The 14836-nt window shown below is 49.7% G+C and overlaps 1 protein-coding gene across 6 annotated transcripts in view; it reads right to left on the reverse strand.

Annotated features, from left to right (window-relative positions):
* The window catches only part of LOC143423471 (dystrophin, isoforms A/C/F/G/H), a 361743-nt gene that overhangs the window by 46174 nt on the left and 300733 nt on the right, over nucleotides 1-14836 (reverse strand). For all 6 annotated transcript variants that reach the window (XM_076894837.1, XM_076894838.1, XM_076894836.1 and 3 more), the window contains 2 exons: nucleotides 11818-11941; nucleotides 6312-6478 (listed from right to left, as the gene is read on the reverse strand). In XM_076894837.1, coding sequence (XP_076750952.1) covers nucleotides 6312-6478; nucleotides 11818-11941 — 291 coding nt within the window. The remainder of the gene's footprint in view (nucleotides 1-6311; nucleotides 6479-11817; nucleotides 11942-14836) is intronic.

Genomic DNA, 14836 nt, shown 5'->3' on the forward strand with positions numbered 1-14836 from the left:
GAGGCAAAAAAATCTCTCCACAGCTGAGACGGAAATAAAGAAACAGGAATTTCAATATTTCGATCGAAAGATCTGCGCGCCAGTCAATTTCGAACGACTCTGCTCGCTGAATCGTTCCTGCGATACTTGTCCAACGCCGCGGCGGGTTTACTTTAAATATCCAAAAAACACATTCCGCCATCGTCGATTCGACGGGGTCCACCCTTTCCATTTCCCCGCGTCCTAATCTCGATGGCCATCGCGGCGATAACAGAACGCAATTTCAAGTGAAAGAGGGTCGAACAAAAGCGATCGATCGCAGTCCGGCTATTTTTCTATCATTTTCGCGCGCGCGCCCCGGTTCCTGCCGTTCGCGAGCGGAGGGCGCGACTCGCGACCCCGCGAAAATCGATTTCAGCGTTTCCGGTGCACCAGGCGGTCCCGCCTGAATTCGAGCGCGGCACTGGTTCCGACCCTCCGCCATCGCATCGACGCGACCAGCGCCGGAATATCTCGAATAATTCCAAGGATAATCCGATAGCTCGGTTATAATTCGAAAGATGGTGTGTTTGAGTTTCCATCGGGGTTCGCGAGTACGCGTGCATGTATATGCATTCGTTCACTCGTCCCAACTGCGAGGCACGCGTAACGTACATCGGCCAACGTGCGCCCCGCGTGTTTGGTTAGAACCACCGTCTGCTATATCCTCTGATTAGGGCTGGCCAAGCTTCGCGTTGCCTTGCCTGCTGCTTTGCATACCTAACTACGACGAAGGCGAACGCACTGGGATCGCGTTCCGTTCAGCCTAATTCCGTGTATAAATCGAGTTATCGCGCGATCGTACGACTGTCTGCGCTTTTTGATTAGCTTCCGCGCTCGCGCGAGCTCGCGAGGGTAGACACCCTTAAACGAGTATCGCCATTCGACTGACATCTTTTCTTCGGATCGATTTAACGCGTGGAGTAACTCGTGAATCGCGAGCTGTGGGTAACCTCGAATTCTCGCGGCATTCCTCCCTTTGCCTCGTTTTCGACGAAAGCTTTTCCCGTGGTTTAGGAGAGCGCGAGTGTTGCAGAAAGTATTTGCACGCTTCTCCACGGTCAGTGCTGTTGAACGTTGTTTGAACGTTTCTCATGAAGTTCTTGTCATTCCCCAAGTGGCGAGGAGAGCTTTCGATGATATTTTAGTCGACAGAGGAAGCGGAGCCACTGACCTCGCCGTGGAGAATCCGCGGGGCTGAGTCCTCGGAAAAATACGGGGCTGCTTTTAAAGGAAACAGTGGCTGGTCGAATATCGAGAAAACAGCAACACCATTAGACGTGCCTTCGTGCCGCGCCTTTAACTCCGTCCTCCTTGAACAAATTCCATTTCGCAACGGTTGAACGTGTCACGGCGACGCGCAATGATATCAACTGATGAATCGATAATTGTCGACTTCGACGCATGCTTAATACGCGTCGGATAAAAAAAAATGAAAGTAACCAGGAAGTTGTGCACCAATTGCTAGAAGGAGTTTGTATCGTCTCGCTATACCCAGCTTCTCGAACCAGAAAAACCAGATCGCAGACATACGAGGCATACGCGGTGGCAGTTTCAGTTTCGTTAGTCACAGGATAGACTCGTGTCGTAAGATTAAATCTTCAAGCCGTAAAAGAAAGTTCGTTCTCTCACGACTGTCCACGGACGGTGTGGTACACTGTTGCGAAACTGTCGCACGCGGTGCACCAGAAACGGTAACGCGGCGAAACGTCCCGAAACCTGTTACCATTTCATTTGCCCCGCTAACATGGGGCACAGGTTTACACACGGCGATTCTGGATGATTAGAAACTCCACGAGAATTACACGCGTGACAAAATCCAAACTTTCGTATCCCCCTCGACGATCTTAGACACGCGTGAACGCGTGCACGGGGCGCTTGTCGTGGCTGTCCCGGTGCCGTGTCAACGTCTGCTAGCTTCCGTGTCCTGTTATCAGATCGAGCTAAGCTCGTGCCGTGACCGTGCATTCGAACCACGGATTAGAATCGCTTTTTGTAGAAATCTCGCGATTAGCTTTCCTGCCTTCGACCCCGCTCGTGTCGCGGGTCGAATTAAGAACACAGAGTGAAGAGGAACAGCGGCTATCCTCGAAGACTGTTCGAAAGGTGAACACACGGAAGTAACAACGAACAGACTGTTCGTTATCATGGCACGCGACGGCAAAAGTCGATCGACTATTTCGAACGATCAGAGTATCGCGTTTTCTGGTGCGCTCGACTGACGCCGCTCGATTGGGGGAAACGGCGAAGGTGTCGCTCGTAATTATCGGATAGCCGATAATTAAGGCGCGGCGACCGGAGCACGTGGAATTTAAAAGTTAAATTGTGTTTCGCTCATGAATTATGCATCTGCGGCCAGAGCCCGCTGATTGCGCGGGAACTTTGATCTCCCGACTATATCGCGTCCCGGTCAAACGATCGTAAAGAGATCGTTCATTCGATGCACTTTTAATTGCTCGCCGGTGTTCCACCGGACGAGACATCTCGCGCGACTTGCTTCCACCCCCGGAACCCTGTTCCCCTCCCTCTCTGCTCGAGTGTCGTTTCAATTCCGAATATTAATTGCGAGCATACGTGTCCACTCGAGGGCGAAATTACCGTGAGATGCTTTCGAGAGTCTAATTTACCAGCGCGCGTGTATACGCGCCCGCCTCTTATGAACGTCCGCGTTGGTAAATTTATCTCGTTTCGCTCGTGTATCGATCGAATAATCCCGTACTTGAAACGAATTTCACATTTAATTCCTATATCGACGGGATCGTTGACAACAACGCGCGAGTAATTTAAACGCTCTATAAATTATACATTCGACGGACGCGTTTGGCAAATAATTTCGGACAGTGTAACCGCCCCGTTCTGCGAACAGATTTCGTACATTAGAGGGACACTTTTTAATTAAAATATCCTCGAAGCTACCTAAAGTCTGCTATTGACTCGCGTAGCGAGTGATGCGAAATGTCTCTCAGTTTTAATTATAAATCCATTGGGGGCTCGATTCGCGTACAAGTGCCAGGAGATTGATCTCGAGGAACAGCGCCATTTTCGTCTCAATTAGGACGGGAACGTCTCCTCGTGTATGCACGGGGAGTCGACAAAGGTTCCGTATTAGGAAGAATGAAGTTTCGCGAGAAAGGAAGTGGCCAGGTCCGGTCGGACGATGGAAGAAATCGCGGTTTCGAGTGACTCTCCGCAGGCTCGACGTGGAACCGTCGTCAAAGGGAGCCGAGTGTACGCGAAACGGATTTCGAGGGAAAAAGCGGACAAGCTCGCTGGAGAGCGCCGGTGCCCACTCGAATTATATTAAGACGAATTCCTCCGTCAGTCAGGCTCGATGTTATTTTAAGCACCGTTGAAAAGAAGTTATTACCTTCTTCGTCGAACTCGTTAAGTTCTGGGTTAAGCGGCCGACCTTTCGACGCGACCCAGCTCGCTTTGCCGTTCCGCCATGTTGGAAATAATGCGTTCGAATCTTCTCGGTGGCCCTTCGCAGCACTGGTTCCCCACGGTGAACCCACGCTCGCGTAGCTATATTACGACCTCTCGAGGAAGAATCAAACGATTACTTACGCGATACCGCCGCCGTTTCGACTTTGAACAACCCTCGTCAAACTTTTGACTAACCCTTTCCATCTGAACGATCGCTTACATCTTACCATCGTCGGGGATTAAGTCCCTTTATTCGTCTACGCGCGAGGAGGCAAGTTTATACAAGGATTATGAGAAACTTTAGAAACATCGCGAGTTCGATCTCATCCTGTGCCATCCCAGCGCGGAATCATAAATATATAAGACTATGCAAAACAACGCGTGCTGCACAAAGCTGTACAAAGCTTCCACCGGTTCTTTGAATCAAAATTCAGCGCGTAGAGCGCACTCGTATCCCCTGGTACGACAAAGAAGCAGCGACAATTACAGCTGCGTGTCAGAGGGCCCCCGTTTCGGCGCACTATCGATATCATCCACGTACCATAAAGAGGACTGTATTACGTACACGCATCACGAGTTCCATTGTACCAGGCACGATGTCGCGAAACCTGGCGACATCCGATCGTCGATGGTGTGTCTGTACATTCTACCGACAGGCGAGATGCAAATCGAAAAGCCGCTTATGAAATCAGAATTGAACGTAGCGACGAGGAGAGGAAGGAGAAACGAAAAGGTTTACGGAGCTGTGAAAAATGCATTCCGCGCAGACCCGATTTACGCCTCCCGGTTCTCGATACCGCTGGACGCGAGCAGATGAATCGGACGCGATTATCGATGCATCGCGGATGCTGCCTCTGTTGCTTAGTCATGGCTCGAAACGAGATTCACGAAGCCACCGCGCCAACCGTTCCTCGATACCTCGTACAGTCTCTACTTTGTTATTAGAAATTGCTGAATTTAATCTCTTGCTCGCGCACGAACTCTCAAAGCGTATTTCACCCTCCACTCCCGTATCCATTAACGATCACGATTACACGTCCAGACGAATTCGAATTGAGTGTTACAGATAAATTAACGCGACCAGGCTGTATTTACACCATAAACGCGAAACGCAATTACACCTGAAAGTACGAGAGAATATCCGCGAGAATCGTGGGAGAGAGGCAACGATAAGCGAGCGCGTCGATAATCACCCGACTTGTCGCGCTGACGAAGGCAATAACGCATTTTCCCCGGCCCCTATTAAACCTGGATAGCGACGGAACGAAGGTAATTCCGGTGTATCGCGGAAGAAGGAGACCCTGGCAGTGGACGGGGGTGGTACCGCAGGAATTTCGACGTCGTTACGCGTCCCAGAAGCCGGGTCCTTCCGTTGGAACGCGAGCCAACGAAAAATCGCCTTTACCACCACCCCAGCCAGTTTTCCCTCCAGGGCAGGAAGTCGTTCCGACAAATGGAACGTCCGCGCGATAGAGAAAATTGTACCGGCAATAATAAAGCGATACGACAGACCTTGGCGCTGGGGGGATGAATTGAACCGCGTCGCGCGACCAACCCCTTCGCCGCGCGATCCGCCAACCCCCGCTGTTTTCGCGTCGCCTGCTGATACCACCGATAAGTCCGAATGTTACCGTCCACTTGTTTATCCTTCGAGATGTACCGTTTAATCTGATTGTATTTTTTACAGGAAGGGGGCTGGAGGCGTTCGAGAATTATCGCCAGCCATTGTTTTCCCTCGATCAGTGCCACGGTCGCGCAGAAATATTTTTCTTTCCACGTTGCTCCACGGTATCGAGCTCGCGGGGTTGTTTCGTTGCTCCTGGCTCGGGGTTTTCGATAGCGAGAGATTTTTGTTTCAACTTTTTTCTGTTTACTTCTCTGTTTACGAAATCGAAATAGGACGACGCGATAAGGGCGACGCGAATCGGTGGAAAATTATTTCGCGTTGCGAGTGTATTCTTGCGGCACCAAGGTTCGCGCTGATGAAGCGAAATAGCTTGAACAACATTCCACTGCAACCTATTGCAATAATACTCCATCGTTGGAACGAAGTTCCGACTGTAGCGTTTCTGGGAACTACAATGTTAATAAATTCGCGGTCCGCCAAGTGAGCAATTCAAACTTCCCACTGCCGGATACTATTTAACTGAAAATTTGAATTGCCACGCCGGTTCGACGTCGCGGGGCGTTAAGTACAGCGTCGGGATCGCGAATAATTTCCACGGAAGTCTTCGTAAGAGCAGATCCAGCGGCTGTAAACGAAGACGCCTCGATTCAGCGTAATTATAAACGAAATGGCGATAGTCGTTGCTCGCAGTCGCGACTGCATTAGCTACTGCCAAGTAGAAAAACCTCAAAACAACAATAAAAAAAACCGTAAATCATTCGTACTGCTCGTATGTGAACAGTGCGCGTAACAGTAAGTGCATTTGATAAAAAGTAAAGGCATCGTTTCTATCGATGTTCCGTTGCAAACGCAGTCGCTCGTGAAATTCTGGAATAATATCCACGAAACGAGAGTGCATTACCATCGATGCTTAGAATTCTTTGGCAAACATTACGTTTCTAATTAAAAACCGTGGCATTATCGATTCTACGCTCGCGACAGGAAATTTCGATGGTTCTCGTCGGAAGGAATATTCGTTGGGGTAGCGAGGGGGGTAGCGCGTGAAAATGTGGGGTAATTTCCACGGAACGAGGGAGGGAGAGGAGCACGGTCGTCGATGGTTAAAACCGAGCCGTTCTTCTCGATGGCTCTAACCGCCCAACAGCTTTTGACGGAATCAAAATATTTGTATTCATATCGGGTAGTGCGGTTCTGGGCTAAGTGGCTTTCTGTGTTGGCAAAAGGAGGGTAAAGTACTCACGTTAGCGGTGTCGTCGAGTTTCCGCTTCCACGCATCGCTACGTTCGATTAGGGCGTTCCACTGCTCTGAAAGTTTGTTCACTTCCCGGCGAATGCTGCGCGTCAATTCGCGTGCCTGCTCCTCCGCGCTTCTGTAGCCCCTCGAATCACCATCCAATTCTCTTCCGGCTGAAATAGAACGACAAAGACGTGAGTCTGATATCCGCCAGCTTCGAGTCAATATTAAATGTCCGGACCCCACGCGACAGATGCGCTCGCTTCGAGCGAACTTTCGTTTCTCTTAACTGTTACACCGATTTATTTTCACTCCACCTGCTGGTAACATTCGAGATCTCGCAGCGAGGTCCAGCATTCGAAAGCAAAATCCGATGTTCGTCGTAGGACGCGAAAACCGCGTATTTTTTTTTTTTTTTCCATCGCGGGTGGTAACGGCGCGCGTAACGAACCGTAGAAACGTCGTTCACCGCGGTTGTATCCGTGTACGCGGCCTGGCGTTCGCCTAGGCCGTTCCATCGCCGGGAATTAATTGTCCTATGAATCACGCATCGTATCACGCTCGCGGTACGGTTTTTATGCGCATGTTTAGCATTGATAACGCCTACACCGACTCTACCTGCCCCGTTGCCTCCCTATCTGCCGCGTGTTATGATGATTTATGATTATGGTCCCGCCCTTTATCCCCGTGTGTCACTCGGTTCCGCGGTTACTCCCTCGATCCCCGGATTCGTAGATCGATGCATTCGCGCGTACGCTGGTAAATGGGAAAAACTAGCCGCCACGCTACGTGTCGTGTGTCACATCCCCTTTCGCGCTTGTTGCCCATTCCGCGACGAAGGGGGTGGAGAATCGCGCGGTCGGATACGACGAAAGCGGGAAGATCTTCGTCAGCGATACGTGAGAATTATTACTTCGTGTCGTGGGCAGCGATCGGTTCTGTTTGGGCGGGGGGAAGAGTCGTTTCACGCGGTTCTTTCTGATCGAAACACGGTAAGCGACGCGAGCGTGGAATTAATCTAGCGCATGATCGTTCGAATCGACGATGCAATCGTGTCACATCGAACGCTGCGTGCTGCTCCCGCGATCGTCCCTTTGGAAGTGCTCCAAACCATCTGTTCAGAGACACTGGTGGCGCATAGTAAAAGCGTAGCCCGCGACGTACGCCGCGACAGGTGGCTAGGAAATCGTATTCGTGAAACGCGATTGCGAAGTCGGGACAGGTAGGCGCGTCCGTCTAAACCGGGACGATCGTGTGGGACACGTCACGATTACGCGTGGAAAACACCTAAAAACTATTTCCACCGAATCGAATTAGGCGGTCGTGTTTTTCATCGGCAAGCCATCCATTCAACAGTTGCCGCATTCGATTTCCAGTCACGTACACCCCGGCTCTTCGCGCTCCTTTCTTTTTACCATCCACCGAGTCGTTTTCCCTCCTTCGCCTTTCATCCCCCTAGTTCCTTTCGCCTCAGCCTCCCTTTGCTGGGGCTCTCGCTTTAGAAACTGACCACGGAATCTGTGTAACCTCTATTTTCCCCCTGAATAATTCGCTACCCTCTTACGCGATGATTGATACGCTTATCGATATTACCATATCACATTACTTTGTTTAATGCTCTTCTCAGAATGTTGCTTGCAAACGAACATCAATTATTTATCCAAAATACTTATTACAAAATACAATTCTTCCACTGTTTTAAAAGAAACCAAATCCACCAACTTGAAGCATACAGTTCTCGCAGAACGCGATACAACAGCCAAGAGTGGACTCCACAAATCGTTCCAGAAGAACCATCTATCAAACACCGTTCCCAGGCACGCGCAATCAGTTCAGCGCCTTCGACTCCCGCGACGAACGACCGGAAAATTCTCGATCCATCAATCGGAGGGGCGAACAGATCGAGCGATTCGTTCAGGGCGTTATTACGTTACGCACGGTCGGTACCACTCGCAGGAAGTACGTACGATCTCGCGTTCGATGCAAGATAATCAACGTGAAGTGCATCGAGGGTGGGAGAGAGGCTGTCGAAGTGGAAGAAAGGCGACGCGGAGGGCGCGTCGCGGGACCAGAGGGTCCTGGGAGTTCGCTGGTAGGCGTCAGGGGCCTCCAGCGCGAAGACAACCGGCGCTCGATGGGTGCACGATTTCAGTCACTCGACAGGGAGTCACGTTCGATGAAACGTGCACGGCATCCAGCCAGTCCCGGGCGTTGTCGCAACGTCAATAAATTTCAACCGATATAACACGCGCCGCATCGCAGCACGCCGGCACCCAGATCGTGCAACGGCACCCTCCTATCGAGCCAGCTGCTCGGATTTGGCCCGTGAAATCGAATCGAATCGATTCGATTCGCGCCGTATCGGACCCAGCTCTGTCCACTCAAAATCGTGCCCACCCATTCTCTCGCAATTTGTAACTGGCTATCGGCAGCCAGCACGTGGTGCCATCGATGACTTCGACGATCGCCACAGAGGGTAGAAATAGTCGGAAAAGATCGAAAGTTCGAATCTGGATTCAGGAGACCGGGAGTAGGTCCCGATGAAACGCAATGCTCGATATTTCGGTCAATTCGTCAATTAGAAAATTGTTACCCTGTAATACATTCATCACCTTCGAATTGGTACCTTTTTTATTGCACCAGGCTTCGCTACATTGAGAAGTAATGAAGTTACTCTGAACAGCAACTATAGTGTTGCATCTTAACAAATGTTTGTCGAGCGTGTTTTCTTTACAAACGAAAGGCGAGGAGATGAAAGGAATGGAAGAAACGAGTATCGATATTAGAGCGAACATTCTCCCTGTGAAACTTTGCCAAGTTTTCGGATCGAATCTCGAGCATCCTACGGGACGTCTGCTCGGAACCTCACAAGCTGCTCGTCTCCGTTTACTTCGATACTCGTAACTCGATTGATTTGTGCTTCGTAGTTCCTGGTGTGGCTTTCGTTAGCATTGACCACTGAACCTCTTGTTGCTCTGTCGAAACATCGACGAACTGCATCGTTCGTTGTCTAATTGTATTTTAAGGCAGCAAGATGCTCTTAACCCAGAAAGGACGAATTTATTCTTAACGAGTATTATAGAAAGCGAGGAAATTTAAGGGAGATCTTCTCTCTTATCCACTTTACAGTTTCGATCTGACAGTCACCTCGTCCCAGAGCTGTCCAGGAATTACGTACGAGTGACAAACGTGTATTCATAAATTGCGAACTTTTCGTTTCTATTGGAACTTTCTGCACCGAAGCGGCGCAAAATTAAAACCACCTTCCTCGCGATAATTTATGGGCAGACTGCGGATGTTTATGCAAATTCCAATTTTCATAAGCATAACTAAAAAGAACTCGCGTGTGTCCGAAAAACCGTGTATTTCGCTTGGAAATATTCTGTATATTTCTGCATACCGTATGCACTCAATACATTATCGTGCATTATTACAGAGACTCGTAAACGCGTGAACATCCGTTCGTTTCTAAGCATCCAGTAAAAGGTTTCGATACGAGATTCGTGATCAGCGACGTGGGTCGACGTCGCGCGGAACAAAATGCATTTATCAATAGCAGAAGTTCGCGGTGCACGGGCCTCTATTTTCATCCGTCGCGGTTACATTTTTCATGACGTGAGAGGGGAAAACGAGATGGATGCATCGGAGGCACGGTCCTCTATCGTTCCAACCGGAATAAAAACGAGAGACGTCGGCTTTTGTCCGGCGAGCAGCAGGACCGTTTGTTTCTTCGCTTAATAGACGAGCCCGTTTTCTGGCAAGAACCCTCCCGGAGAATCCTTCTTGGTCAAATAACCATAAATTCCGTGTTTCACGTTTCTTAATAATCCCCCTTTCGAGAGGACGGAATTATCTAAATGAAATATTCAAGAGGGGCCGCGGTTACACGTCCGCCGCGGTTATTGTACGCGAGAGCCGGTGACAAGAACGAATGAAGCTCGTTTCCAGGGGCTCCTCTTGTTCCCGTTGGCTTAAGTAAAAGGGGGGGAACAAAAAAACCGTACCAAGCGAAAGAGAAAACTTCTCGTATTTTATCAGTCCACTTAACAATCCCCCTTCATTCTGCCGCGACAAACTCCCGCGAGGCGCCCACCCTTTGAAACTACAACTTTAATCAATCTTGCCTCCTCTGCTTTCAATCCTGAACGTTGACCCCGAATCAGCGAGGACGGGGTAACCAACCCCGCCTGGTCCCTGCCTCCGTCGAAAGGGAACTTAATATTCGACAATTTTCACTTTTTCCCCCCCGATTCTTCGTCGAAGACTCGACGTGGAAATTACTTTGTCAGGCTGGAAACTTTACGAGATCATTTAAGGAACTTCGGCTGGCAATTAATAACTACTCGATACCTATTCTTATATCCACTTGAAAATCGGAGGTACAATTTTCCAAGCCACGGGTCAATGTACCCTGAGACGAACGTTTCTTAATATTCCAAAGGCTTCTTTCCCCGTTTGTTATTCAAGAACTTCCGACGGGAATTTCTGAATTCTTCGTAGCGATCGGTTCGCCCCGTTTTCCGCGTCTAATTGGCACCAGAAATCGCGGAGGGAAGAATGCCGCGAATTACCGGAATCGAAAGCTCTACCAACGCCGCTTAATTACCAGGCCTCCGCGTTATTAACGAATTCAGGTAGCGCGTCGAGAATGGAAATTAACGAATATAGTCTCGATCGACTTTCTGCACCCTTTTGCGGGAGCTCTTGGTTAGCGAATTTCTGAACGCGTCACCGTGGAATTTGGGATTGTAAAAAGTTCATGAAAATAACAGCAGTGGTTTAAAGTTAGGAAGACCTGCGAGACGTTTCGCTGAAAAGTGATTTCAAACTTTCAGCCGGCACTGTTAAGTGGTATACTGTATTCGTTCTCTTTCTCTTTTTGAGGTCTCCGCGCGATTCTTCCTGCGTCCACAAAGAAAAAGACGGATTGTTTTACCTCAACAATTAACTCTATTTACTGAACCTTCAATTTAAATCGGAAACTGGGCTCGTTAAACTCGGCTTCGCAAAGCTTCACTCAGCTCCGCGAAGTCTTTAAAACAGCTTTAAGAGCTTCGAACTTGGTTATTTCTTCGGGGGGCGGTCATAAAGCGTGCAAACATGTTTCTTTGGGGGTTCAATTTTAATTAGAAGCAAAACTATTGTTTTTTTCCGACCGCTTCGCGAGGACTTTGATATTTCGATGTGTGCTCGTGAATTCCTTGGCCCGTGCTTCGCTTACAACTCGAGCATACGTACTTCCGTCCACTTCGAACTAATTAGCTTTGACATTTTTCAGAGACGCGTATACGTATGTTCCTCGTCTAGAATCTCTGAGATGATCCTCTTTCTCGTACGTGTAATCGACATCGTACGACGAACGTGTCAAGCATTATAACGTGTCAAGCAAACTAACAGATTAAGTGCTGTAAACATTAAACAGTTCTAAAATTCAACAACGGAATTCCCCGTTCTCAAACAGTTCCAGCCCCTTGGCACACGAGACCGAACAACTCAAATACCGCGAGCTCACCTTCGGAATCCGACGTGTCGGAGAGCGGCGGCTCGTTGGCGATGTACTGGCGTCCGCTCAGCAGGTTGTTCTCCACGATCGGTCGTTTGTCCTCGAGCTGCCTCCTGAAGCCGCGATGATCGTCCTGCGCACAAGAACACATCCACGTCAGGGACCACCAAGTGAAATTAAAATAAAAACGTAAGAAGCACAAGAAAACAACAACAAAAAAAAAAGAAATATATTCGAGCCACTTCAGCTCTGCACCCGCTCTCGTACACGCTCGCTGGAATAAGTAGGCTAATTCGCGAAGCTTTTTAAACCGCGACGTTGACGACGGTGCAGAGCCATCGACGTCGTCTCCATCTTGACGCGTGCATCCGTAATTTCGTTTGACAAGACATCGCCGTGACGCGAACGGCCGTACGTCGACACGAGTGGTTGACGAAAGGTTGGAAGAAAAGAAGAAAGGGGAAGAAAAACGCGCAGTTTTCACGATATCGCGTCGCCTGACGACTCAGCGTTAACGGAATTATCTCTTCCCCCCGGTTCTCGCGAGTCTTCAGAAAATTTAGACACCCCGGGACACACTTTTTAGCCCACGCTTCTTCGCTCGTCTCGAGCTCGTCGAGAAGAACGATTTCTTTTTTCGCTTCTTCTTATTTCCCTCCTCCCTCCGTCGAGGCACAGCCTCTTCTCCTTCTTTTTACTCCCGTCGCTCTGTATTCCCATGTTTTTGCCCCGTTCGCCGGACCAGCAACGCCACTGGGTGACGCGGGTCGGGGTGCCTTTCCCAGACGCGCGCGCGCGAAATCCTTTCAAACGGCCCGGAATAATTCACCTAGTTTCGTTGTTGCGACCACCGAGCGCACAGAGCTCTTCACCTTACGCGAGACTGGCGATGAAAACGGCGCGTTATTAGCGCTGGCTTAAGCCGACGTGTTCTCGCCTGACCTCCCCCGCGCAATTATTTTGGCTACGCGTTGGCCACCCCCGCTTTTTCTTCCCGACCTTTTTCTTCTGTTCCTTTCTTTCGCCAGTTAAACACGTTGAATAACCGTCGCAAATTTCCCTTCCACCGCCCGATGATTCAGCGCGACGACGAACAGTTACTTCTCGCCCTCTCTTGTTCCGCCACCCCCAAGGAAAATGAGATACCAGGCTGAACAGCGGATGAAGCGTTACTTCGCGAAACAAGGCTGATTTATCGACGACGAAATTGAGAGTGACTAAACCGTCGTTCATTCAATTGAACAGCTAGACGTTTTGTAATTGGCCGCGTCGAGATAATCGTCTTATCGAATTGGTTATCGGGATGACGGGTTAATTATGGCGCGCTGCTAGTATTGACGTGTACAGAGAGGGGCGCGTGGCTGCTCAACGCGGAGGATCCTCGTCGTTAGAGCTCGCGTTATCCGCTGTATCGTTAAAAAACCGTGGACGTTCGGTTCGTTTCTGCGGTGACCAATTTATGCGCCTCGATCTCTGGCGGAGATCCCGCGGATAGCGGTAGGAAATGGGCCAACGTTATTGCCACTTAAACTTGTTTCCAGCGCCCTGAGCGATGATCGTGACGCACAGATATAGCTTGCTGTCGTTCTCGTGCTATTTTACTAAATATTGGACCACGTCTCGGAATTATTAACAGATTCCACTCATGAAGATTGCAGACTGATTCCAAGAGAATGCAATTTACACAAGTTTGCGATAGAAATAAATACCATTTCACGAGGACGTCTGAAATGGATCTGGACGAGGAAAAAATCGCTGAAGCGCGGTCTAATTAATGGCGATAATTCTGTGAGTATCGGTAATCGAAGGAAGCCTAATTCGCCGGGACGGCGAGGCGTGCAGCGCGCCTCCATTGTCGCGTGCACGATCGAAACGCTCGTTGAAATCAATTCGCAGGCACGATAATCGCCGTTTCCTGGCCGTGCCTCGTCGCGGCTGTTCCTTTTTGCCCCGCGTGCTGGTCGAGTGCGTGCGCGTTCGATCGATTTCGCGTTAAGCCGCGCGCGATTTGCAGCCGAATATCGTCGCGTCGAGCGGCGACGAGCCGTTTACGACGAAACCGCGTTTTACGTATGCAACGCTCGCGCGAGCCGTTTCGACTTCGCGCGATAAAACCAACCGTGGAGACCTGGTCCGCGCGATAGTCTCGTCGGGTTCGACGACCATCGGTTAAGTCGAACGAGCTCGTGAAACTCCAAATGAATTCTGACACCGTGGTCGAACGATTTTTCCTTTTACGCATCGACTCTATTTAGTTGTCGTTCCTGCTGATTCTCGACAATGAATTGCAGCGTATGAAGTATTTAGAGCTGGTTAGCGCACGGTGCATAATGTATAGAGCATTATGCGCTGCGGTTAATGGATACGACGTGATGAATTCTGATGGTGCATTATATAGGACGTATTTTGCCGGGTACAGCCTGGCATTTTGTAGCGTGCGTAGCGCAGGGTGCGATGAAGAGAGTGCAACAGCGCAGGGTGGATCGTATGGGCTGCACTGTACAGGCTGCGTAGTTGTCTGTCCGTACAGGGTGCAGCTGTGCAGGGTTGCGCTGTACAAGGCATAGAGTGCACACGTGGCTCGAAATAAGTACTTCGATAATCAGATTGCGCTATGAAGCAGTGAATAAATCGTGAAGTACGAAATTTATCGTAATCTACAAAGCAAATACTTTGATAGGCGTTCTGTAGATCGAGCTACGTTTCCTATTCGCGTTTCAAACGAGGCGCAGGGGGGTGCAACATGGAGGTGCAAAGTGAGAACAAGATATTCGCGGTGCCACAAAGTCTTACACCGGGTAGTCGCGGCAGGTGACGCCTCATAATTTGCATAAATTATTGCGTCGCATCGCTCGTTTATGCGCAATTATTTGCGTGCGAATTAGAACCCCATTCGCGGAGCCATTCCGCGGGAATTCCAGCATTACGTTGCCCACTATATTGTTAAACTACTATCCAGCCGCGGAGAGTTCTGCTGGATTTACTCCTGGCACGGTCATTAGTCCGTTGCATTCGCGTCCCCCTTGGG

This window comes from Xylocopa sonorina, chromosome 5 (genome assembly GCF_050948175.1).
Source record: "Xylocopa sonorina isolate GNS202 chromosome 5, iyXylSono1_principal, whole genome shotgun sequence".
In the NCBI taxonomy this organism is placed as follows: Eukaryota; Metazoa; Arthropoda; class Insecta; order Hymenoptera; family Apidae; genus Xylocopa; species Xylocopa sonorina.